This window comes from Ptychodera flava, chromosome 1 (assembly GCF_041260155.1).
Source record: "Ptychodera flava strain L36383 chromosome 1, AS_Pfla_20210202, whole genome shotgun sequence".
NCBI classification, from domain to species: domain Eukaryota; kingdom Metazoa; phylum Hemichordata; class Enteropneusta; family Ptychoderidae; genus Ptychodera; species Ptychodera flava.
Window position 1 is genome coordinate 16,167,773 of NC_091928.1, and position 28,000 is coordinate 16,195,772.

General features: G+C 38.4%; 2 protein-coding genes across 4 annotated transcripts; both read left to right on the plus strand.

Annotated features, from left to right (window-relative positions):
- Positions 1-155: 155 nt before the first annotated feature.
- On the plus strand, positions 156-27,536 carry LOC139131356 (uncharacterized). Of its 3 annotated transcripts, none has more exons than XM_070697372.1 (3): positions 156-1,040; positions 25,547-25,675; positions 26,264-27,536. In XM_070697372.1, the coding sequence occupies exons 1-3, from the start codon at positions 664-666 to the stop codon at positions 26,961-26,963; spliced, it is 1,206 nt and encodes a 401-aa protein (XP_070553473.1). In that variant the 5' UTR covers positions 156-663; the 3' UTR covers positions 26,964-27,536. The 3 variants fall into 3 exon arrangements, 1 of the variants encoding a protein (XP_070553473.1); XR_011552112.1 differs by lacking the exon at positions 156-1,040 and adding an exon at positions 19,608-19,678; XR_011552109.1 differs by lacking the exon at positions 156-1,040 and adding an exon at positions 20,376-20,489.
- LOC139131371 (uncharacterized) lies at positions 11,784-18,779 on the plus strand. The gene is made up of 3 exons (XM_070697390.1): positions 11,784-12,080; positions 15,125-15,252; positions 16,148-18,779. Exons 1-3 carry the CDS (start codon positions 12,009-12,011, stop codon positions 16,836-16,838), a joined length of 891 nt encoding a protein of 296 aa, XP_070553491.1. The 5' UTR covers positions 11,784-12,008; the 3' UTR covers positions 16,839-18,779.
- Positions 27,537-28,000: the final 464 nt, after the last annotated feature.

Genomic DNA, 28,000 nt, shown 5'->3' on the forward strand with positions numbered 1-28,000 from the left:
CACTTTTGAGGTAGGTCATTATAAAGCTCTTGGAGTGATAAAAATTGTCACCATCGTAGTTTTTCGACAATGGAAAATGTTATTTTCCCCATAGTGTTGACACAGAGATGGCAGCCATGTTGAAATTTCAAATATCTATATATGTTGGGTGTAATATATGCTAATATATTCATGTAGTGACGTATTATTGTAGTGCGCATGTGCAGAATAAAGTATGACTCTCCTCATGCTTGAGACTAGTGAACAACAGCCTCCGTGTCTCTCTATACAATACATAGTACATATACTACAAGTGGCGACGAGGATAAAACATCAGTGACCTTAGAGTGCAAAGTGCATTGTTCGCGCAACGTGTGAGTTGTTTCGAACAAAATCGAGGTCGGAGAACGGAGAAAAAGCGGCAGATTCAATTCGGACTATCAAGCAGTTAGCAAGGAAGAGTGCCACGCCGTCGAGCGGAACTTGGGGCAGAGGATCGGAACAGTGGAAGCGATCCAGTAGCGAGAAGTAACTTCAAAGTAACTCGAAAAACTTTGAACAGTTGTTCTACGCAGTGCAGTCGGGGAAAATCTCAGCGAATCTGAAGATTTAAGACTGTGTCACCCGAAGTTCAAGTTTTCAAGTACATTCCTTTGTCTTAAGCGATAAAGTAAACAAGCGATAATGGAAAACGCCCGAACCAACGCCCGAATAACACGTGCTACGACTGAAGCTTTCGACAAGACAAAAAGTACTTTCAAGTCTTACTACAATAGGATGGAGAGGTTTTACCGTGTCAACGGCATCACGGAGGAAGAAGACCAGAAAGATGCACTTTTATATTGCATTGGTCAAACGGCTTTCTCAGAGTTGGAGGATATACTCCTGCCAGCAAAACCAGCAGACAAGTCGCTAGCAGAGATCGTGGCGTGCTTGGAAAAGTACTACGATCCAGCGCGGATGGAACTTGCTGGAGCTTTCCATTTCCTGAAGCGGGACCAGAAGCCAGGAGAATCGGTGCAAGACTACATAACCGCGTTGAAGCAGAAGCTGCCAGTAAGGTGCGGAAATGTGTTTTATCGTTTTTAGAAAGTTTAGCTAGAAGTTTAGAAAGCTAAATTAGAATTGTCTAAATCTAAATCTAAACTTCAGCTAAATTAGAAAGTTTAGAACGCTTTTTAGATCGGGCTAAATATCATAATTATCAGATATATCGCTGGAAAAAAATTTGTACTCCTCAGAGCCGAGCTAAACTCCAGCTAAATTAGAAAGTTTAGAACGATATTTAGATCGGGCTAAATATCGTAATTATCGGATATATCGCTGGAAAAATGTTTGGACTCCTCAGAGCCGAGCTAAACTCCAGCTAAATTAGAAAGTTTAGAACGCTATTTAGATCGGGCTAAATATCGTAATTATCGGATATATCGCTGGAAAAATTGGACTCTTCAGAGCCGAGCTAAACTCCAGCTAAATTAGAAAGTTTAGAACGCTATTTAGATCGGGCTAAATATCGTAAATATCGGATATATCGCTGGAAAAAAATTTGACTCCTCAGAGCCGAGCTAAACTTCAGCTAAATTAGAAAGTTTAGAACGCTCTCTTAGATAGGCTCTAAGGAGTCCAATTTTTTTCCAGCGATATATCTGATAATTACGATATTTAGCCCGATCTAAATAGCGTTCTAAACTTTCTAATTTAGCTGGAGTTTAGCTCGGCCATGAAGAGTCCAAAATTTCTTCCAGCGATATATCCGATAATTACGATATTTAGCCCGATCTAAAAAGCGTTCTAAACTTTCTAATTTAGCTGGAGTTTAGCTCTGCTCTGAGGAGTCCAAAATTCATTCCATTGATATATCCGATAATTACGATAATTATCCCGATCTAAATAGCGTTCTAAACTTTCTAATTTAGCTGGAGTTTAGCTCGGCTCTGAGAAGTACAAATTTTTTTCCAGCGATATATCCGATAATTACGATATTTAGCTCGATCTAAACTTTCTAATTTTGCTGGAGTTTAGGAGTCCAATTTTTTTTCCAGCGATACATCCGATATTTAATGAAGATAGGAAATGCATTTCCATTAAAATGAGGGTCTTTGATTTATTCCTCCATTTTGACTGACAGGTGTAATAACCTTCAGTTTGCCACAATCTTGGCTCACAGATTAGAAACAAAGTCTGTTGATAAGAACAATTAACACGTTTTAATCTGACGATTGTCAACTTTTTAGATCACTTGGCACGGCCATACAAATATGCTCGACCACACTAAACCTGGAATTCCCTGGGATCAAGTTTGTTCTAGTCTGTAAGCGCACAATGGAATGTCATTGCCTTTTGTTTTTCATTGAAATTGTAATCTACTAATTAGATTTCCTTGCAAAACAATCTGACGCCAACCTAGGAGAAATGCATGAATTCAGTACTTGTTGACGTGACAAAGCAGTACATCACTGGGTAAACTTTAACATACTGGGTATTTTTATCTCGGTTCAACAAGTTCTTGGTATTGTAGACGCTGCCCGTCACTTCCCTGAACCATAGACAGCCTGTCTATGCCTGAACGAACGCCAAAGAGGTGGGAACTGATCAGCGAATATGTCAGCGAGCGTGGTACAGGGGACAATTCATACAGAGAGTTCAAATCGGAAACAAACCAACAACCGCTATTTTTACCGCATAACACATCAACTATCGAGCAGCGTACAAGTTAATTTGGTTGCCCTCCTAGTATTTTATATAATTTTCTGGGTTCTACAACATGTCGTCTTCGTACTTTATCATTCTCTGAAACGCACGTTACCAATATATCACATCTAAGAACAAATCGGAACAGAGAATTACCTGTGTTCTGGGGCTGTCTTCAGAAATTGGTCCCATTAATTTTTTAAATTTAGGCCTAAGTCAAGAATTTTGTTTGTCCTCCTAGTATTTTATATAATTTTCTTGGTTCTACAATATGTCGTCTTCGAACCAATCCATCTTCAAGTTTGAAACACTCGTTACCAATATTTCACATCACAGAACAAGTTGGAAAAGAGAATTAGCGGTGTAATTATTCGGATACATTGCTGAAATTACTTTTTGCTCCTCAGAGTCGATCTAAACTCCAGCTAAATTAGAAAGTTTAGAACACTTTCTAGATCGGGATAAATATCGTAATTATCGGATATATCGCTGGAAAAAAATTGGACTCTTCAGGGCCGAGCTAAACTCCAGCTAAATTAGAAAGTTTAGAACGCTTTCTAGATCGGGCTAAATATCGTAATTATCGGATATATCGCTGGAAAAAATTTTGGACTCTTCAGGGCCGAGCTAAACTCCAGCTAAATTAGAAAGTTTAGAACGCTTTTTAGATCGGGCTAAATATCGTAATTATCGGATATATCGCTGGAAAAAAAATTGGACTCTTCAGGGCCGAGCTAAACTCCAGCTAAATTAGAAAGTTTAGAACGCTTTTTAGATCGGGCTAAATATCGTAATTATCGGATATATCGCTGGAAAAAAAATTGGACTCTTCAGGGCCGAGCTAAACTCCAGCTAAATTAGAAAGTTTAGAACGCTTTTTAGATCGGGCTAAATATCGTAATTATCGGATATATCGCTGGAAAAAAATTGGACTCTTCAGGGCCGAGCTAAACTCCAGCTAAATTAGAAAGTTTAGAACGCTTTTTAGATCGGGCTAAATATCGTAATTATAGGATATATCGCTGGAAAAAAATTTGGACTCTTCAGGGCCGAGCTAAACTCCAGCTAAATTAGAAAGTTTAGAACGCTTTTTAGATCAGGCTAAATATCGTAATTATCGGATATATCGCTGGAAAAAAATTTGGACTCTTCAGGGCCGAGCTAAACTCCAGCTAAATAAGAAAGTTTAGAACGCTTTTTAGATCGGGCTAAATATCGTAATTATCGGATATATCGCTGGAAAAAAATTTGGACTCTTCAGGGCTAAGCTAAACTCCAGCTAAATTAGAAAGTTTAGAAAGCATTTTAGATTGGGCTAAATATCGTACTTATCGGATATATCGCTGGGAAAAAAAATTGGACTCTTCAGGGCCGAGCTAAACTCCAGCTAAATTGGAAAGTTTAGAACGCTTTGTAGATCGGGCTAAATATCGTAATTATCGGATATATCGCTGGGAAAAAAAATTGGACTCTTCAGGGCCGAGCTAAACTCCAGCTAAATTAGAAAGTTTAGAACGCTTTTTAGATCGGGCTAAATATCGTAATTATCGGATATATCGCTGGAAAAAAATTGGACTCTTCAGGGCCGAGCTAAACTCCAGCTAAATTAGAAAGTTTAGAACGCTTTTTAGATCGGGCTAAATATCGTAATTATCGGATATATCGCTGGAAAAAAAATTTGGACTCTTCAGGGCCGAGCTAAACTCCAGCTAAATTAGAAAGTTAGAACGCTTTTAGATTGGCTAAATATCGTAATTATCGGATATATCGCTGGAAAAAAATTGGACTCTTCAGGGCCGAGCTAAACTCCAGCTAAATTAGAAAGTTTAGAACGCTTTTTAGATCGGCTAAATATCGTAATTATCGGATATATCGCTGGAAAAAAATTTGGACTCTTCAGGGCCGAGCTAAACTCCAGCTAAATTAGAAAGTTTAGAACGCTTTTTAGATCGGGCTAAATATCGTAATTATCGGATATATCGCTGGAAAAAAAATTTGGACTCTTCAGGGCCGAGCTAAACTCCAGCTAAATTAGAAAGTTTAGAACGCTTTTTAGATCGGGCTAAATATCGTAATTATCGGATATATCGCTGGAAAAAAATTTGGACTCTTCAGGGCCGAGCTAAACTCCAGCTAAATTAGAAAGTTTAGAACGCTTTTTAGATCGGGCTAAAATATCGTAATTATCGGATATATCGCTGGAAAAAAATTTGGACTCTTCAGGGCCGAGCTAAACTCCAGCTAAATTAGAAAGTTTAGAACGCTTTTAGATCGGGCTAAATATCGTAATTATCGGATATATCGCTGAAAAAAAATTTGGACTCTTCAGGGCCGAGCTAAACTCCAGCTAAATTAGAAAGTTTAGAACGCTTTTTAGATCGGGCTAAATATCGTAATTATCGGATATATCGCTGGAAAAAAAATTTGGACTCTTCAGGGCCGAGCTAAACTCCAGCTAAATTAGAAAGTTTAGAACGCTTTTAGATCGGGCTAAATATCGTAATTATCGGATATATCGCTGGAAAAAAAATTTGGACTCTTCAGGGCCGAGCTAAACTCCAGCTAAATTAGAAAGTTTAGAACGCTTTTTAGATCGGGCTAAATATCGTAATTATAGGATATATCGCTGGAAAAAAAATTTGGACTCTTCAGGGCCGAGCTAAACTCCAGCTAAATTAGAAAGTTTAGAACGCTTTTTAGATCAGGCTAAATATCGTAATTATCGGATATATCGCTGGAAAAAAATTGGACTCTTCAGGGCCGAGCTAAACTCCAGCTAAATTAGAAAGTTTAGAACGCATTTTAGATCGGGCTAAATATCGTAATTATCGGATATATCGCTGGGAAAAAAAATTGGACTCTTCAGGGCCGAGCTAACTCCAGCTAAATTGGAAAGTTTAGAACGCTTTGTAGATCGGGCTAAATATCGTAATTATCGGATATATCGCTGGGGAAAAAAAATTGGACTCTTCATGGCCGAGCTAAACTCCAGCTAAATTAGAAAGTTTAGAACGCTTTTTAGATCGGGCTAAATATCGTAATTATCGGATATATCGCTGGAAAAAAATTGGACTCTTCAGGGCCGAGCTAAACTCCAGCTAAATTAGAAAGTTTAGAACGCTTTTTAGATCAGGCTAAATATCGTAATTATCGGATATATCGCTGGAAAAAATTTCGGACTCTTCAGGGCCGAGCTAAACTCCAGCTAAATTAGAAAGTTTAGAACGCTTTTTAGATTGGGCTAAATATCGTAATTATCGGATATATCGCTGGAAAAAAAATTTGGACTCTTCAGGGCCGAGCTAAACTCCAGCTAAATTAGAAAGTTTAGAACGCTTTTTAGATCGGGCTAAATATCGTAATTATCGGATATATCGCTGGAAAAAAATTTGGACTCTTCAGGGCCGAGCTAAACTCCAGCTAAATTAGAAAGTTTAGAACGCTTTTTAGATCGGGCTAAATATCGTAATTATCGGATATATCGCTGGAAAAAAAATTTGGACTCTTCAGGGCCGAGCTAAACTCCAGCTAAATTAGAAAGTTTAGAACGCTTTTTAGATCGGGCTAAATATCGTAATTATCGGATATATCGCTGGAAAAAAATTTGGACTCTTCAGGGCCGAGCTAAACTCCAGCTAAATTAGAAAGTTTAGAACGCTTTCTAGATCGGGCTAAATATCGTAATTTAGCTGTGTTTAGCTGTGTTTTATCGTGTTTAGCTTATTTAGCTCCCATTGACAATACACAGGGTTTAGAACAGGAACACGGCGAGAGACACAATTCCGCACCTAACTCGACTATACAGTGTTATAGGTGTGGAAATAATCATTTGGCTAAAGATTGCCCACACAAAAATGTTGAGTGTCATAAGTGTTCTAAACGTGGTCATTTTGCGAAATTTTGTAAGTCGAAACCAAAGGGCAAAGATAACAAAAGTGGTAAAAAGCCGAAGTCTGGTAAGTCAAAATCAGTAAAGGCTGTCACTGAAGCAGATAGCGACAGTGATGATTCTAATTGTAATGTGTATCATGTTGAGTCCTCCATTAATATGAATGTAAGTGGAGAAAAATCTGGTTATTATGTAAAACTGGATGTTAATGGTAAATCAGTGTCCATGCAAGTAGACACGGCAGCTGACTACAGTATCATGTCAAAGTCAGAGTATGAAAAGAATTTCCGGAAATTCCTTTGAGACAGTCGGAATTAAATTGAAAAGCTACACTGGCGATACAATTTCCGTTAGTGGAGAAATTTCGGTCGAAGTGAGCTATGAAAGTCAGCGTGTCAACTTGCCACTGATAATAGTAGATCACCCTGGTAAACCAACATTACTTGGGCGAAACTGGTTGCAAAGTTGAAATTAAATTGGGGTAAGATTTTTACATGTGTAGCTGAAAAAGCTAGCAAAGAAAGCGGTGATTGTATGACCGGTAATACGAAAGACAAACTTGATTTAGTCTTACGTAAGTACAGTAATGTGTTTTCCGATAGCTACGATGGTATGCGTGGGCACAAAGCTCACATCCGTGTGAAAGAAGGCGCCAAGCCTGTGTTTCATAAACCTCGTAGAGTTCCATATGCGCTCAGGGAAGCAGTGGAAACAGAGTTACAAAAGTTAGAGGAAAACGGTGTAATTGTTAAAGTAGACCGCTCTGAATGGGCGAGTCCTATTGTTGTCGTTCCAAATCGAATAAATCTGTGAGAATATGCGGAGATTATAAAGTCAGTATTAATCCAGTAGTTGAGGATGAGCAATGTACTCTGCCAACTACTCAAGATGTGTATGTTCAATTGTCAGGGTCAAAGGTATTTTCACGATTAGATTTGACGCATGCGTATGCACAATTGTCAGTTGATGATGAAAGTCGGAAGTACTTAACCATTAATACTCACAAAGGCCTGTATGCCTATACTAAGTTACCTTATGGTGTGAAGTCAGCACCAAAGATTTTCCAAAGTAAGATGGATTGTATCTTACAGGGTATTCAGAAATGTGTATGTAAACAAGATGATATTCTCATTGGAGGAAATAATGTTCATGAGAATCTTGATATTTTAGAGGAAGTCCTCAAAAGATTAAGTGATAACAATCTTCATGTTAATTTGTCGAAATGTGAATTTGTCAAAGCCAGTACTGTATATCTGGGTTTAGAATACAGTGGTGAAGGATTGAGACCTGTAGAATCGTCATTGCAAGCAATTAAGCAGGCTCCAATCCCAAAGAATGTCGCACAGTTGCGATCATTTCTAGGTATGGTACAGTATTACCATCAGTTTTTGCCGAATTTAGCCACAACTTTACAGCCACTCCATGAATTGTTAAAGAAAGGAGTTGACTGGAAGTGGTCTGAAAAATGTCAAAAAGCGTATGAAAAATGTAAAGCAAAGTTAAGTAGTGAAACTTTACTTGTACACTATGATCCAAATAAGAAGCTAAAGTTAGATTGTGACGCTTCAAGTTATGGTGTGGGAGCTGTTCTCTCACATGTGTTTGAAAATGGTGACGAAAGACCAATAGCGTATGCCTCTAGAACTCTAAGCCCGAGTGAACGTAACTATGCCCAAATTGAGAGGGAAGCACTTTCACTGATATTTGGAGTTAAGAAATTCCATGATTTCCTGTATGGGAGGAAATTCACTTTGGTTACGGACCATAAGCCATTGTTAGCAATCTTAGGTCCGAAATCAGGTATTCCTACCATAGCAGCTGCAAGAATGCAACGATGGGCACTGACTCTGCAGGCATATGACTATGATATAGAGTATCGTAACACACGAGCACACGCAAATTGTGATGCGTTGTCAAGACTACCAAGTCCAAGCACACAAGGTGCTGAGGACAGTGTATTTGCTGTTAGCGTAATAGATGAGAGTTTCCCAGTTTTAGCTGATGATATTGCTAAGGAAACCAAAGTTAATCCACTTCTTAGTAAAGTGTATGATCTTGTATTGAATGGTTGGCCCAGTTATTTCAAAGATATGTCTGAGGCACTTAAGCCATTTTATCGTAGAAGAGATCAATTGTCAACGGAACAAGGTTGTATTTTATGGGGTACTCGAGTGGTGATTCCAAAGAAGTTTCGTGAAAGGTTGTTAGACGAGCTTCATTGGGAACATCCTGGAGTATGTGCCAAGTATTGATGCGGATATTGAGAGTAAAGTGAAAGCGTGTTCAGTTTGTCAACGAGTAAGACAAATGCCAGCTAAATTACCTTTACATCCGTGGGTATGGCCAATGAAACCTTTTCAAAGAGTTCACATTGATTTTTGTGAAGATAAGAAATACTATTTCTTAGTTCTTGTTGATTGTCATTCTAAATGGGTAGATGTAAAACCTATGAAGAGAATCACAGCTGATCACACTATTGATGAGCTGAGATTAATCTTTGCAGAACATGGTCTACCTGAGCAGTTAGTTTCAGACAACGGTCCACAGTTCACATCTGATGAATTTGGATTGTTTATGAAAAAGAATGGCATTCAGCATATTAAAGTAGCTCCATATCACCCGGCATCTAACGGCGCTGCTGAGAAAGCAGTGACGCGGGTAAAAGAAGCCTTCACTAAACAAGTCTTAGCAGGAGATGCGTCTTTATCTCTGAAATGTAGAATTGGTAGATTTCTGTTTAGATACCGAACTACACCTCACAGTACAACAGGTGTAAGTCCAGCTGAGTTAATGTGTAAACGTCAGTTTCGTACTAGATTGCAATTGGTAAAACCCAGTCTTGCAAAGCGAGTAGAAAAGAAACAAAATGCACAAAAAGAGCAGTTTGATCGTCATAGAAAACAAGAGAGATATTTTGAAATTGGTGATATTGTAAGAGTGAAAAACCCTAGAGCCGAGTCAAAACTTGATAAGTGGTTATTAGGCTCTGTAATTGAAGTCAAAGGACCTAGAAATTACATGGTCAAAATTGGGTCCACGACTAAAATGGTTCATGCAGATCATATGGTGAAAACCTATGAGGAAAGTGAACCAGAGTTCAAAGAAACGAGTGTACCAATGGCTAGCGATTCAAAGTGTACGTAAGGGATTTCAGTCCACAGCCAGTAAAAGAAATGCCTAGAGCAAATCCGACTGAAATACCAAATGTAGTAAAACCTAAAGAAAATACTGCAGTTATAGTAAATGGTACCAGTAAATCTGACAAAGTAACACCAAGTCAGGAGACATCAGTAAAACCAAGTGTAATTACTGAACCGGTTAGAAGATCAAATAGAGTTAGAAAACCAGTAGTGAAATTAGATCTGTAGATTTTGCGTTGCAGTTTATTTGTAGAAATCAGGCATGTAACACTTTTCTTTTAAAAGGGAAGCAGTGTAATATATGCTAATATATTCATGTAGTGACGTATTATTGTTGTGCACATGTGCAGAATAAAGTATGACTCTCCTCATGCTTGAGACTAGTGAACAACAGCCTCCGTGTCTCTCTATACAATACATAGTACATATACTACATTGGGTAATTTCTGTCTTTATTTCCAAACTTTCAACCCCTGACTCTTACTCTTGTAATGATTTGGTAAGGGAATCATGGTTGAAAGATTCACCGGCGAAGAGTTTGAGCAAATGAAGAGTTTGAGCAAATGCTTAAGTCTTTCACTTTCCAAGCGCATACTACCTTAATAAAAATGTTTATAATTATAACGTTCTTAAGTTTTTAAATTTGGAATGGTGAAAAAAGTAACGAATTAAGTATATCTAGGATGAATTTGAGATTCAGTTGATTGATAAAAAGTTTCCCAATATCGTATCCAAGGAATAGAAAATTTACAGATTCAAAATGATAATTACAGGAGCTGCCATTAATCAAAAACTGGCATGTTTTAACTATGCACAAAATTCAAAATCAATACACGTCAGCTCTCTGTGACTTAATCCTTTGAACCCGGCTCGGACAAAAATGTCTGCATGATATTTTCTATAAAAATCCAACTTGAAGACGCGTAAATGCCTTCTCTTTATTATGCAAAGCACGAGTTTCAGAAACACTTAGCTAAGATCAAATATATTGTTCGAAGACATTTGTTTGGTTCGATCCCACAGAAAATATAACCTAAGGTGACTGGCACCATGGTTGACTGACCTCATCCGTACCTCAGGCCGCGATTCGTCCTCCTTAAGGAGCCTTTAGTAATTACAGGGGGTGGGCCGGGGGAATTCCGTGTGCACCTGTACTGTAAAATGTGACCCCCTAACCTCTTGCCTAAACTGTGACCCTCTCCTTGTCCGACATTCTAAAACTTGACCCTCCCCAATCACTGCAGTATTTTGCCCAGGAATAACAGAATCATTATAATCTAATTTACAAAACAATTGGTTTAATTGATATGTAAGTAAGGGACAAAAATTAAGGGGGGGGGGTTTAGCAATTTATCACGCGGGCATTTCTTAAGGATATCATACATTTGAGGGAGAGTAAAACGTGCATGCGTGTACAAGAAATTGGATTTTTGAATTTCATCGAAAAGTTGATTCACTATACAGGGTCGTATATGAGAAAACTATGAATAATTTTTTCAAACACAAAACTAGGTATGTCTGTGTATTTACGTACCCTTGATTATTGTTATCAATGTACGTGATTACACTGGGGTGGTTACAAGTGGATGTGTGATCAAGAAATTGGATTTTGGAATTTTCACCGGAATGTTGAGTTACTCTATATGGTAGTCAATGAGAGAACTATGAAAAGTTCTTTTCTAATATAAAATGTAAAACTAACAATATCTGTGCATTTATAGAGACGTTTGATAAACGATATACTCTTTGCCACCTGTCCCATATGTTTTTGTCTCTTGTCTTTCATCAGTTTTAACTGCTCAAGGTGTGTAATGTAGGATACCACTGCATCTTCTTAGCTTGTGAAGCTTGACGATAATGTGTATGTATTTGAAAGAATCAATGTATTTCGTCGGTGATTTCCTATTCAGGTAATATAACATGGACAATTGAAGGTTTTGTTGTAAAATCAGCTTCTCAAAAGTGACCCTCCCTATGGTAAGTTTATAAAAAATGACACTCCCCCTTGGACAGTTTTAAAAAATGTGACCCTTCCCAATTCCTCCGACCCATCCCACCTGAATTACTGAAGGCTCCCTTATGTTGTAGCTCTGACGAAATAGCGATTTACTCCTCGACAACTGTTAACAATATCAAGAGTAGTTTTTACCACGGCTTAACAGCATCACGCCGCTGAGCGACGTGTGTGTGTGCGATCAGAAAATGCGAACGGAGGTTCAGATTACTAACCGATTGTGCTATTTGATAAGGTATGTCTTAGCCGGCGACATGGGACAACCATGCACTGAGCTCAGAGCAGCCATTTTGAAATGAAAGATTTGAAGGAAGGGGCCTTGATTTTCGTCTGCCGGTCTGCCACCACAGAGAAGCTGGTTACTAAGGTAAGAGCTAATAAATGGAAATTAGATAGAGAAAAAACTGTAGTATGTAGGTTGATTGAAGCCCTTGTGCCGCAAGCATATCCAAATACGCGTTTTATTTTTCAACCCACTTGGATAACATTACATTTTGCATTTTAAACACGCTAATGACCTTTGCATTTTTCACTTGGTAACAAAATAGTTTGAAAGTTACGCACTGGCTAGCAGAAAAAGGACGCAGGTCGAGAGTGTTATGCGTAACAGTAACCCAACCTATTCCCATATTGCGCCTCTTGGCTGCCCGCGGCTGCAGTCTTTGATAGCAGGTGAGGTCAGATTTTCTGACCGTGTTTTTTTGTCCTAGATTTTCCAAACACCCCTTTCACAACCAAACAATGTCAGAGATTATCTAGCTGTTCCTCAAAAACATGCTACGTATTAAACGTTGACAAGCAGCAAAGTAAAAAAGGGTCCAGGACATAGAAAACATTTTTACAATAGTGTTAGCCATAGTTATGCTTTTTCCTTCAGAAATAAGACAACATACAACTAAAGTTATCTGTATTTTTGTGAAGAATGTCGGCCAGGAACCAATTTGAATTTTTGGTATTTTAGTGCCTGAAGGAAACAAAAACTAGGTAGATATTAGTGGCAGGCAGCACGTTTTTGATAAAGAAGGACGGGGTACGACAGCCTATTTATTTTCTTGGCCTCACGTGACGGTGACATCAGGAGAGGCGTTTGTGCATTCGCCAGCCAAGGCCGCTCCATAATGTCGTACATGATTGGTTCAAAAGTTATTTTGAACTGCAAGAGGGCCATTGTACGGATGACAGGAAATGGCCAACTTTGACATGGACATTAAAAACACCTCACGCATCATTCGCTGATCGTGATTGGCTTTGACTCAGTCAAATGGCATATTCAAAAAAAGCGATACAACATGGTCCAGGGGACTCTTGCCATTTTGATGAGGCGATCTTGACCACTGGGGACGTACACGTGCTTGGTGCGTGTCGTCTGCGTCCGGCGAGGTGATCTTGACCGCTGCGGGTCCGACGTACCTGTTTTCAGTGTGCATCTAATCAACGCATAACAAATTGTCGCACATCGCAAATGAGAACGACTGTCGGATGTACGTACCAGTCGACACGTTACGCCAGTTGAATTAGAAGGCATTATAAAAGTGTGAGTACCTACGACTATAGATACAAATAATTTTCGTTCTGAGAAAACTATTTAAAAACAATTTTATGCATGGCGCGGCGGTCAGGACCGTTCACAGCGGCGACTCAATGCCAGTGACTAGTTCCGTTCACAGCGGTGACTGAATGCCGGTGACTAGGTTCTGCTGTGACCACGATCACTACGCACAGGTTGGACACTGGAGTTTTTGTTCGGTTAAATAAATTAGTAACGCATAATAACTCGGGCAATATCACGATTTGCTGCCCGCAACACCCTATTCATCATTATCCTACATCTCTTAATCGTCTTCCCCGGCCCTCTTCAAACACCACCACCACCACCACCACCACCACCACAACCACCACCACCACCACCATCATCATCGGCGGTCATATTTGGTCATTTCAATGAAGTTCAATGTTCCATCTTCAATCATTCACTGGGTTTATAATTTCCTAACTGACAGGCCACAATGTGTAAGAGTTGGACTGTTCAAATCTACGATGATTTCTACAAACACTGGTGCCCCACAAGGATGTGTTTTAAGTCCGTTCTTGTTTATTTTGTATACAAATGATTGCCAAAGTAGTTCTCCAACTAGCCCATTTTTAAAATTTTCAGATGATGCAGCTGTACTTGCTCTCCTTAGTGACTTAAACTCGAAAATTGATTACATAAATTCGGTTTAATATTTTTTCATATTGGTGTAGCTCGAATTTTCTAGAGCTAATGTATCAAAGACGAAAGAGCTTACAATAGACTTTCGTCAGGTTCCTGATCAATTGACCCAATTTGTATTGACGGAGAACCTGTTGAACAGGTGACCTTTTTCAAGTACCTGGCGTAATTCTCGACAGTAAACTTTCTTTTAGTCATCATACAACAGCCCTTCAAAAGAAATGTCAGCAGAGGTTGCACGTGCTTAGGAGGCTGCGTTCCTTTGATGTGGATTCACATCTGTGACTCTTACTATAGCTATATCGGAGTATTATTGAACCACTTCTGACTTATTGCAATGTCTGCTACTTTTCGTTGCTCTCTACCGTAAATCGCAATAAGTTGTTAAAAATCTCGCAAACAGCTGCTAAGATAATTGGTAGACCCACTCCGTCCCTTTCAGTGCTCACAGATAATGCAATACTGCGCAAAGCACGAGCAATCACTACTGACGTAAAGCATCCTTTGTATTCCTCATTTGAATTATTGCCTTCAGGAAGGAGATTTCGCTGCTTGAAATGTAACAAATTAAGGTTCAGCAGGAGCTTTGTTCCAACAGCCATCAAGAGACTCAATCTCTGAAGTGTATTTTTTCGTTGTGTTTGCTGACTTAGTCTGTGTTTTGTTTTGTTTTTGTTTTTGTTTTTTATGTCTGTCTGGTTGTTATTTTTATCCTCTGAGCTGTAAGGTGATTATCCTTTTTTTAAGGGCAATAAAGTATAATAATAATAATTTCACAAGGAACTCGATTACCATGTCTACGCAAGATCGCATTATCTACTTGACAATCATGAATGCGGTTGAAAAGTTCTAGAGACTTGAACAATTTAATTTAATGATCGCCTAACTGCCATATTCAAACATATCGCAAAAACAACTTGACCAGAAGTGTGGGCTACCTTACATTGTAACTGTGCCAATTTGAACAGAAGCAGCCCGGTTATCTGAGCAATGGCTCCGGATATGAAAAATTCATCAAACACCTCCACCCTATGGCCATATCCTGCTTTTCATAAATTTACATTCATAATCTGTAGCTCACTGTGTCTGTAGTGCAAAGTTCGGACGCAAATCATTCTGTAATGTCTGCGTTATGATTGAGTATATCATAATGCATTGATTTGTAATATCAAATGTACATCTGGTTGCCAAACTTACAGATTTCCACTATGGCTGGAGTACAATTAAGGTCTATCACTGGGCATCTGATTCGAACTGCAGCGAGGAAGACAAATTCATACTTCGTATGTGGACTGTCAACTACTAGCGGAATAAACAACGATGTGAGGTGAGTTTGGTTCGTCCTACAGATATCGTGCTGTACACGTACCTTCTTAAAATACAACGATGCACTTAAATAGTACTACATTTGTTACTCTCGCAGAAATATCAAAAACTACAGTGACACGATCTTATTTGTGCTTTTATCCATACCTCCCTGAAATCTCAACGTCTTTGTAGCATATTGATGTTGATGTATGTAATTCTTGATGTCAAATACAAGGTCGATGAAAGTACATGCATCATATGGCACATCTCTGGTAATGAGGGAGAACTCCGGAACATCACATCATACGTTTTGGGGGTACATGTATTAATGTTAGGAGTATACACAGCCTATTCTGTGAAGTATCTTTTTATGAAATATCAAAGTTTGTCAGAGTAACTAGCGTAGAAGCACACTCTGCTTAACAGTTTAAATGTTTGTACCTGTGGAACTGAGCTTGGTTAAAGAGGTCGACTAGTGTAGATGGCACAAGACCAGTAAGTTCGAGTGAACATATTGCGGACCTTCGAGTTTTATTACCTGCAGTGATGCTTACGTGGGTAGAGGTTTGATCTGAAATATTTAAATTTGAAAAGATCCATTGTCTATTTCAATCAAAATGCAGACTGTTGTGAAGGATGGTTGTAGCATTCTGTGGTAATATATAATATACGGCTATTCTATTTTGTTATTAAGCTTAGCGGAAGTCAGGATGATGTTACCCAAGACAGAATATGCAATGTGAACTGTAAGTGGAATGAATATCACAACAGAAAATTTAAGCAAAACTGAACGAAGGCTTATATCAAAAGTGTTGATTTACTCTTGTTGTAGTTACATACAGAATGAATACGATGTAACATCAAAATTTACAAAGTCTAGTGTACTGAAAATTTAATTTTATTTTCTGTACTAGGTCCAAGACTCGAGGATTAAAATATGAATTCTTGTCGGAGCATCGCATGACAGAGGCAGCAGTGTTAATTACCGAAGAACTTTTGAAACACAGCCCTATGATCCGCCACCTTAAAATTCCGCAACATGTTTACCTCCAAAGAAATATGGCTCTGCTTGAACAGGCCATGCGAAGTGGAGAAGCTTTAGTGGCTATCGATGAGAACTCAGAGAAAATCGTCGGCGTATCCGTTGCTGTTATCGTATCAAGTCTGGACCAGTTTGCGTACTTTGTTAATCCGACAGCATGTGAGCAATATAGGCCCGTGGGACTTGTTGCTTCAAGACTGGCTGGATATTTTTTCGAATTTGAGGAGATCAAAACATTACAATCCACGGGCGAACAATTTTTAGGAATAGAAATAGGCGTTATTAAGGAAAGTTACTGGAGAACAGGACTGCTGACAGTTCTAGTAAATTTGTCCATGGAGTCAGCTAGATTGAAAGGAGTCAGATTCGTATTTGCAAGAACAGTCAACACACAGGGCGACCTGTTTATGAACAAATTGAATGGCTTTGAAGAACTTGGCGAAATCTTTTACAGGGACTTTGACATTGATGGGGTGAAACCCTTTGAGGATATTGATCCTCAATATAAGAGTGCAAAGATTTATATTTGCAGGTCTAATCTCGTTCCCGAGGCTGTGAGTTAATGTGACTGTATGACGTGTTTAATGAAAAACCAAAGAAATTGTGTTACATAAATGTAGATTAATTCGGTCGTGTTATTGGCATTTATCGTTCTTGCCATATTTTGTACGTTCCAATCTTTTACTGTCTATCTCTGTTGCCAAAGTTTCTAATCGTTTGACGGCGTTGTACCCCTCCTAACTTTCACTAGCACATTGATATGCTGGGATATTCTGGAAAACCTTATTTAGTTCACAATCTATGCCAAAATATACAAGTGACTCCATTACCCAAGTTCAGTCTACGGCGAAAGTGTTCAGTCTATGGCAAAAGTTACTACACAGTGTATATAATGCACTCATAAGCAGATTACAATGTGTAAAATATGATTTTATTAAACATAATCATAATTTATTAACAATCATAATTATAACAACAACAGTGGGGTTTCCAGAAATTATTTACACAAAATAGACGACATTGTTTGTAAAAAAACAAGTTTTATTATTCTGTAACATTCATATTTATAATTTATCAATATTCATAACTAATCTTTGATCATAACTGGAAATATCAACACAAATAATGTCTAATTGGCCTGTGGGACAACAAAGCTCCTAAATTACTGTCTAGAGAGTTGAGTGAAGTGACATTCAAAGTGACTCTTCGTAATCTAATAAATTATATAGTGTTACGTCTAGAACTGTGCGCATTAATCTTTCAGACGTTTTTTTCAAAAGAAGTTTTAAAACTTGTGTAGTTCTATGGAAAGTATATCCTTAAACTGCTACAGCTGTATTTATGTATATTGTGAACTGCTACCGTTATGGAGATTTTAAATCACGAAAGTCGCATGAACACATGATTTATAAAATGTGTGTTATGTTTAATTTGCCAATGCTGTCTAAAAGGCGCATTTATTTTGATCTTGTTTTTCTTTACAAATCAATTAATGCCCTTCTTGATTGCCAAACAATTTTTAATTTACACATTCCTGGGCGATCAACTAGACAGAAACGGACATTTCATGAACCTGGTGGTAGAGTTAAATTTACTAGCAATTCACTATTTAATCGCATTCCAAAGCTATATAATAGTTTTTATCAATGTCTACCAATTTTTAACATTTCTGTTTCGAGTTTTAAAAGAAAAGCTAAAAGCGTTTGTTTTTGAATATTTACTTTGTCCTTGTTGTGCATGTCATTTGTTTTAACTTTCTTTCTTGTCCTGTAACATCATGTTATTTGTATTTTTTACTAAAATCCTCATGTAAGTGCGGATGTATATGGTTTTTAACTGTATCATATCTGTGTTGGAGTTCGAAATAAATAAATAAATAAATAAACGGCTAGGTTTTACTTATATTTTTCACACCTAATTAATTTATATGGAATAATATGCGTAGTAGTCACAATTTTTACAACACCCAGGGTTAAATAGGGTTAAATAGAAAAGCCCCTAAAATCACGCGTTCGTTACTTGGCATTTGATTTTTGCTTGAACGAGGATGCCTTTTATGTTTGTTTTCCTTTTATATGTATAATAGATTTTTCTGGAAATGTTGTGGCCAGTGTTTGACCACCCTGAACCCCTTGAAAAATGAATATTTAAAAATAAAAATATTTTTGAAAAACAAAATTTCCTGACGACCTACCTACTCTATTTTTGAAAACCATGTTTTTGGAACCGCACAATTAATTTTTATTTTGGCGTAAGCACACACGTGAACAGATAGATATATCCGTCCAATTATCAGTTTTAACACGTGCTGCTCATGTGATTATTTTGTAAATGTAAGTCTCACAGCTCTAGAATTACTCGAAAAGAATTTACCGGACAATTTACCAGACAGTGTGTAGTGTCAAAGACATTATTTGTTTGTTTAGGCTCGTCCAAGTCGGTCAGTGAGAGGGCGCTGTTGTAAAAGATTTGCTATGTTGCCCATCGAGGCCCGGGCATCGAGGTCTGCAAGTTCGAGAACATTGCCATTGTCACGGCTCTTTTTTGAGGGGATACTTGGTTCGTTGATACTGTAGCTTCGTGACGGCGGTCGAAGGAGGTCGTGGAAGACCGGGGAAGTTTGAGCTTGCTCACAGTGAACAGGAGTCAGTTCCCTGGGGGTTGGGGAGGGGTAGGGTTCTTTGTGCAACAGTTTATTTTATTTTATTGTATTATTTTATTGATTTTGACTGGTGATGTCTCAAATAAAGATTTCGACTCCAAACCGTCCTACTGCTTTCTTTATTATCTACATTATAAGTCCTTATCTCCTTCCCAAACTGTGTGCACACCACCTTTATTGCTCTGCTAACTTTGCCAACTCAGTGGCTTATCGGCTGTCCGTACCAGCGGATTAATTGATTGAGTCTACAGCACATTAACTACGACTTTTTCAATGAAGCATTGTGGATGTTGTTACGTGGTAAAGAAAGACTACGGCTATGAAAGGAGGGATGGATAATGGAACAAAGACAGAGAGTATTGTAATAGCGTGACAGAGGGTCCGAATGGCGTAGAATGAATGAACCTTGACAAAGGGGCCTGAGACAAGGCTTGGTGACGTCGTCAAGTGTCGCGTGCAATGGAAAGATCACAGGGCGTGGCAAGAATTATTAGTGTTGAAGTTATGAATATGATCAATAAATGTCTTGTATTAAACTTCTTTTCATTATACAAGCCTTACCTGTGTCTGGTGTGTCTGGTGTGTGCCTGTACTTTACTCTCGCTATCTGTTTATCGTATTTCAAAGAAAACAGTCCAGATCTGTCAATTACCCTCCCTAATCCCTTCATTAATTTGTTCTGCCGATCACTGACGCGGAGGCTTATCGCCCTGACCAAATAACTCGTTAGCAGCTCATAAGGTAAGTCCGTCTACTATCATTGAAATACTATACAGCGATAGCTAGCGTAAAGTAATGGGCACACACTAGACACAGGTAAGGCTTGTTATAATGAAAAATAGTTTAATACAAGACATTTATTGATCATATTCATAACTTCTACACTAATAATTCTTGCACGCCCCGTGGAAAGATGGGTAAATATATAACGCATAAATAACAATGGTATACGTCAGCATTGCGTAACAGCTGCATCCTGAAAGCGGGCCTAACTTTGTGGACTTGCAAACTATATGTGTTATCACATATACCTGTTTTGTTTGCTTCTTAAAACGCCGGTATATTCGAAATAATGAAAGTAAAATGGGTTAGAAAATCTGGCATTTATGTAATTAAACTTAGAATTTTAGAAGTGAAAGACAGGTGAAATAGTAAGCATCTCAAAGCAAGTGAAGACAAACTTTCTCTGGAGTTAGCTGAGCTTTAGTTGGCGCCCTCAGTGAATCAACCTGCGTTTGCACACCCCCAATTTTTTTGCGTGTGCAAAGATCAAAAGTTTACCCCCATTTTTTTTGCGTGTACAAAGATCAAAAGTTTGCCTTTGGAGAAAGTCGACCGATAACGGTATAATGTCAACCCCAGCTGTGATATCGCAACAGTGCTATGACGTCCATCGAACGCGCTGGTCAAGGGTCATCTGTAGCGCTGACCTTTGACCCGAGCGCGTTCGATTGACGCCACAGTGCCCTGCAATACTATCACAGCTATGTCAACCCTGCGTTTGACCAGTTTGGTACTCGAATGGGTTGCTCTTGACGGAGATATTCAATAGGTGGGTTCTGTTACTTTAAATGGTATTTTTTTGCCCGTTAATGCGAGAGAGCGCCAATGCAGGTGCTATGTGGGAAGTTTACAGTGACAGACATATTCGTGGCCATCAGCATCTGTCGCTTCTGCTGTCAATGGTGTGGCTCGCTGCAATAATTGTAGCCCTAGTGGTGCTGGTCCGTGCGGCTTGCAGGGCTTCTGTCGTACGTATGTCGTGCGGCTCGCGCTAGTATGCCCCAACCATTAACCATAGCGCGACAGACTGCTTAAAATTGACCCAGACGCACCTACTTTAATGTACTCGCTCATAATCTATCTATTTATTTGAGACGACACTCTAGCTAGTATAGCCAGAAACTGATCGTATCAATGGCCATAGACAGAACACACTCAGACCCGCAATGGCGACTCTAAAATAAATAATGCAGTTGTTGCCGTTTCATTCGTTGAATGTTGCCATAGATATTGCTTCCCACACAAACCGATTTGATCAATTTATTGCATGCAAATTCTCGTGGTTTCCCCTCTGGTAAGATCTAAGAACACACGAACACATTGAAAACTGCTATGGAAACTTCACAACATTACGGGGCGTTCACTGTGTGAAATGGGGTCAGCAACGGTCACTGCCGCTTTAATCCTACGAACAGCAATCTGTCGATTTATTTGTTTTCATTTTGGAGAAGAAGCATTGATTTTATTTAAAGAAAAGGCTTACAAGCTCCCTATAGTGTCAATGATCATGTAGGTATAATTCAAATCGTTTAACGTTCTTTTGATGTGAAGTTATATCGCCGACACAGATCGGTGACATATTAAACTGCAAATTAGGTCATGACGTGTTGTTTCGCTATAGCGGGCATGTGACCCAACATCGAACGACCGACTTTGCAGCCGTGACATCATTTAATATTTCATCGACTGCGCTTCATTGTAATAATAATAATAGTTTATTCCACTTGCACTGTAGGCCTCCAGCCATATATGTACTGGAATATTATTATACATTACAGAAAAAGAAGTAGTTACAGAACACATTGACCTTGAGAATGTAAATGAAATACAGTGAATTACTTTCAAAGGGAATAGGAACCAGCATTTCCCGATGACAATACAGTAAAAAATAAATCAGTTAACCAACTCTTTTCTTTTCTTAAATGCATAAAATAAGTACAAGCTTAACTTTCTTAGGACATTCGTATTTTGTGTTGACATCAGTTGTATAAATTTATCTATTGAAGGTTGATAAGAAATTGAGCAGGTAAGTATTTTGCCCTGATGGAGTCGTATATTATACAATATAATAAAAAATGATATTCGTTTTCGATGCCTCCATTGTTACAAATACACAATCTATTTTCACGTGGGGTATTCTTTCGTCGACCTTGTTCGATATGAAGTGAGTGGTTAGATAACCGAAAAGATGTTAACGTGGCTTTGAAAATGGGCTTCAAGGTGTAAAGGGTATACTACGGCAGACAATATTTTTATTTTACATACACTTGTTCAAAAATATTTAAGTGTTAGCCATGGTAGATTGTATTGCGCCTTTGTTGATTTCGAGAAGGCGTTTGACCGAGTTCATAGAACAACCCCCTTCCTTAAGTTAAGAGAAGCAGGACTTAAGGGGAAAATGCTTAAAATGTTGCATGCCATTTACTCCGAGGTGAAAACATGTGTTCTCGGAAGGGAAGGGCTTACTGAGTTTTTCAATTGTCCACACGGGGTCAGACAGGGTTGTATACTTCCCCCTTCTTTTTTCCTTTTCCTAAACGATCTCGTAAAGAATTTACTTTGAATACTAGGGTGAGTGGCTGTTCTGTGGGATTGGTGCAAATTTTCTATCTCCTTTTTGCGGATGACATGGTTCTGATTGCTGAAACGAGAATCAAACTGCAGAGATTACTCAACGAGTTAGACTTTTATTGTGTAAAATATAAACTCACTGTGAATCTTGAAAAAACAAATATTGTTGTTTTTAGAAGAGGTGGGCGTTTGCGAGACTATGAAAAATGGTTTTATCGGGGCCAGTCAGTCAAAGTGGTTACTTATTTCAAGTATCTTGGTGTAGTATTTTCATGCAGTGGCATATGGTCTAAGGCTCAAAAAGTGTTAGCGGATCAAGCCGCTAAAGCTTTATACAATGTTACCTCTCAACTCAAAGCTATAGGTGATGTTCCAGTCAGAACATGCTTGAAGATTTTTGATGCAAAAATATCACCAATTTTGAATTATTGCTCAGCGGTATGGGAGTATATTCAAGCGCCTGATATAGAAAGAATACATTTTAAGTCTTGTAAATTTCTTTTGCGCCAACATTGTTCAGTTGTTAATATTGCTGTGAGAGGAGAGCTGGGAAGATTTAGTATGAGAACGTTAAGATTTCCAAAAATAATCAAGTTCTGGCTACGTTTAACAACTGTTGATGTTAACAGATATATTTTTCATGCGTACCAGGAGCATGTAAACTTGTTGAAAGAAACTGTGAGTGTTGGGCAAAAGCTGTGAGATCTCTACTGTTTCACTATGGGTTTGCCGAGGCATGGTACAATCAGGGAGTTGGTACGAAACAAAATTTCTTTCTGAGTTTAGACAGCGATGTTTAGATATAGACCTGCAAGATTGGAACGTGGAAATTAGTACATACAGCAGGCTACAATCTTTTAGACTTTTTAAAACTGCTCTGCTGATAGAACCATACCTTCTCACCACCTTGAAGCCCATTTTCAAAGCTTCATTTGTAATGGCCTACCGAACAAATATTGTGGCGCAACTTTATGGTTAATAAGTTCATAATAAGCTTGATAAAAATTCCACGCAAGTAACCCAGGAAGCCCTGCGTACCGTACGTACTGTGTGTTCCCGACGTTAGGGAGCATTTGTTGTTTAACAGGGGGGGGGGGGGGTCGGCGGAAATCGGGGGAGGGGTTGACTTTTACGAAACCGTTTATTAGGAGGGTCAAAGTTTACAATCAATGATTAGAAGGGGTCAAATTTTACAAAGGTTTGTATGGAGTTGTGGAAAAAATGACTTTGGAATTTTTCACTGAAATGTTGCTTGATCCTATACATAATCTATGAGTAGTCTATGAGGGAACTATGCATAAGTTCTTTTAAATACAAAACTAGCAAAACCTGTGTATTTGTAGACTCTTGATTATTGATATTTATGTACTTGATCAGACTAGGGTAGTTACCGGTGCATGTGTGCGCAAGAAATTTGATTTTGGAATTTCACCAAAGATGTTGATTCTCTATACATTGTGGTCTGTGAGGAAACTTTGAATATTCTTTTTACAATACAAAACTAGCTATTAAAATCTATGCTTTAAAAAAGTTAGACAATTGATATAAATGTACGTGGCGAGAATTTATATTTGAAAGAGCAGATCTTGAAAACCAATATGATATTTGAATTTCACCCAGTGATTATTTGTAAAGTTCAAAAAGGATTCTTTGAAAGTTCAAAGGTCAAATGGGAAATTTTAAGACAATTAAGATATTATTGATGCGGACTGTGACATCTGGGGGAGGGTCGATATTTTTTGTGCATGAAAATTCAAGGGTGGGTAACTCTTTTTCTTGCAGACACTTTTGAAGGGCCTTATTTTTCACCCCAGGGCCATAGGGTGCGAAGGGTAATTGAATCAAATCTGATGAATTTTATTTTTTTTATTTTTAATTTTAATTTTATTTTTTTTTGGGGGGGGAGTCTCATTGTACAATTGATGAATTGGGGGTGTCAAATTTTAGAAATTTGATTTGGAGGGGGTCGCTTTTTACATTTCATTTGTCGCTCAAGTTCCACCGACCCCCCCTCGTAAAAAACGAATGCTCCCTTATACGGCCCAAGGCCGTATAACGCCGGGAACACACAGCAGGGTTTCGCAGGGCTAGTAACCCAGGTAACCGTGGCGCGTCTCCTTTGTATTTTTTTTGTGAAAGAAGAGACACACCAGGCAGATGCTTCAATTTTGAGCTAATAACAAGCTTTCACGTCATTGATGAAGTGTCGATGAAATTACAGCGTCCTGTCGCTCATCATGAAAATCGACTTTTCCGACAACTTTTTACGTACATAAGGGCAGTCATTTTTGGATGAAAGCCCTGTGGCTGTAACTCTTTAAATAGTTGACCTGAAAAAGGTTTTCTTTTTTCTTTGTTTCTTAAAATCCTACAGATTTAAAGGATATAGTCTTTTACCACTGAAAAATTCGACAAGTACATTTAAATTTTAACTGTCTTTTGATTTCCCGCCATTTTTAAACATTGGTAATATTACAAAGAAAACATAATATATGGTGTCCCAGTGGAAAAAAAAATTCAGCGCTATGCATTATATTGGACTGCTCTGTTGTTTCTGTGAAGATTACAATGCATATATGCACTGCGTACTGTGTTTTTGCTTTATTTGCATGATGGCGCCATTTTATATTTGGGCAAACATTTATTATTTACTTTCCTCGAAATTGCACATGTAGTCCCAATGGACAGTCCCTTTAACCTGTATAAACACCATTCAGTGAGTACATTGCCATAAACTTATTTTAGTTTATTTTAGTTTGGAAATAAAATCACAAAAATAATGCGAAAAAGATACAGCTATCGGGCCCTTAACGATATCGGAGCAGATTCTTTCTCGTCCAAATATTTGTTCAGAATGATTTCAAAGACTTTTTGAAATTTCCATCATCGAAGTTTAAGGAGTAGTGCTACAGTTTCTTTCTTAGGCGTGTACAACTTTGTTGTTTATGACCTGGAGGCAAAGTCGTCCCTGTTCAGCACATTTCTTAGTGATACAGAATTACGAGATGGGATGCTATTTGTCTCATGGACATAGTGACTTCCCTCTTCAATACGAGATTATATGAGCGATGCAATGCACGTTGGTCAAGCCAAACCTTTCCTCGCGAATTCTTTGATCAGCTAACACATAAGCCTAACATATTCTCTATTGATTTGGCCCCGTTGTTTTGTCATCCTGTAAGGCGCAGTGTGTTTCTCTATCCTGTCGAAGTCTAGTACATGTCGTAAATTTTATTTTTATTGCACAATTGACAGATTTTCCACAATGGCCTATGTTCAGTCACGGAATCTTGTTGCAGCACTTATTCGAAATGGAACTACGAACACATGTCCGAAGGCTGTTTGTAGGCTGTCGACTAGTAAACTGGTAAACTGTGATTTAAGGTGAGTCAACTAGTGTTTGGGTAGAATGTAGTGTAAGGTGAGTCAACTAGTGTTTGGATTGACTGTAGTATATAGTATAATGGGATTCAACTAGTGTTTGGGTATAAAACTGTGATATTAAGGCGTTTATTTTCTTCTGTATACACAGTTGTCACCGTTTTTGTAGAAAACAAAGACATTGATGTATTGTGTCATACCACCATTTTCACACGAATTGAAATAGCTCACATGTTCATGCGTAATTCAAAGGGTTCTTTCTTTTGATATAGCTGAGCTAACAATACTACTTCCTATGTAAACACCGCGGAAGTTCTTCTTGCAACCTTTCTAACCATCAGTGTCATGCTTCCGTTATGAGAATAACCTACACCGAAAATTGTACACAAAAATGAATAACATTGGTATTCAAAATCCTGACAACTCAACAACCTTTGTTCAACAAATTTAACCCTTTCACCCCCAGTTCCCTGTATACAGGTCCAACTTTACCATAGGAAACAATGGATTTGGGACAAACCATGGTGGTGAAAGGGTTAAACGAAGAATGGTGAATTGGAAATATTATGCTCAATAATTTTCTGATTTTAGGTCTGGCAACTCGGAAATGATGTATGAAAACCTGTCCAGGAAACATATTATTGAGGCAGCCAGATTAGTTACGGATCATTTGTCAAAACACATCCCAATGATTCATCACCTTCGAGTACCTGACGAAGCATATTTTAAAAGAAACATGGCCGCGTTGGAAAATGTCCTGCAAAGTGGGGAAGGAGCAGTTGCCATCGATACCACGTCAAATAGAGTAATAGGCGTAGCTTATGGTTTCTGGGTGTCCAATTTTCAGCAATTTGAATATTCCCTCGACCCAACCATGTGTGAAGAATTCAAACCCATGCGACTTCTTTTGTCCAAATTGGGAGAAACGTTCTTCAGTTTAGAGGATGTCAAAAAGTTACAAACTGAAGGTCACAGATTTTTATCACTAGACACTGCCGTCATCAATTCAAAGTATCGCCGGACTGGAGTGATGAGATATTTTGCAAACTGGATACTCGAGGTGGCAAGGTCGAAAGGAGTACGAGTTACCTGTGCAAGAGCAAATCATAAACAAAGTCTAATGTACGTGAAAGGGTTAGGATTTGAAGTGCTTGATGAAATACCATACAGAGAATTTGAAATCGATGGCAGGAAACCCTTTGAGGATATGGAAGTCGACCCTGAATTTAAAGGTTCAGCCATTCTAATTCGTCGGCTTAATATCGACGAAAGAACACAACATATGCACTGATGATACTCTCTTGTTTCAGGTGGATGGCGTACCATTTTTTCCATATATACTCTCCTAAATTGTTTATCTTTATTTTGATCAATTGCCCCACTGAATGCCAATTTTGAAGGAAACTCGGTGAGGTATAATTTGCGACATTGTGCTAGAAATTCAAATGAGATGACATGGCCACCTTGCGGTTACATAGGATCACGACAGACTTCCTCCGCATAGATCCATACGTGACTGCAACGTAGCCAAGCTCTGATCGGCGCAACTGGACAACTGACCAACCCGAGTCTGGAAATTTTAATTCTCGATGGAACAGAACAATATTACAAAAAGAGCATTGACGGAGACCGATTTGAAATGTTTTACACACTGTTGCTTAAGATTTGGTCAGTCATGGCCGACGAGTGCTGAAAGGCGTCATACATGTACATATTGCGGCAATTAACAGGTATACGTCAACTTATGTGCCGCCTTGAAATTGAAATTGATGAACATTGAATATGTTCACGCTTTCGTTGTATTTATGTTCATTTTCACCTTTGATTATTTTATTGTGAGAAATAAAGTGTCTTTGAGGAATGACTGTGTCGTCCAAAGGTGAAAGTTTATTCGCCGAACCTAAATGACAACCTTTACTTCCACAAACACTGATAGTACCCCGTCAGTTACTTTTCGTGGCACCGCAATCCAATGATTATGTTACCCTGATGAAATTTACACCAAACGACGTTGTTCCTATCTTCTCGAAATGTTACACTAATTCGAAATCAATAGCATACATCATGAAAGTTAATACGATAACCCCCCTTGTTTATTATAGTAGAGTTCCATAATTACATCCATATATGATGTGACTCTACATTTGTAAAAATTTTAATGTGTCCCTTGGAACACCATGGCTCGACACGCTTTGTTGCATTTTGTGAAACCGCTAATGCGAATTTTAAATTTTCTCATAGACAGAGGAGGGCTACTGTCTATGATTTACTCAATATTTTATAAGAGTGTTTACCACCATACCTTTAATCAATTGGTGATCTATCTTG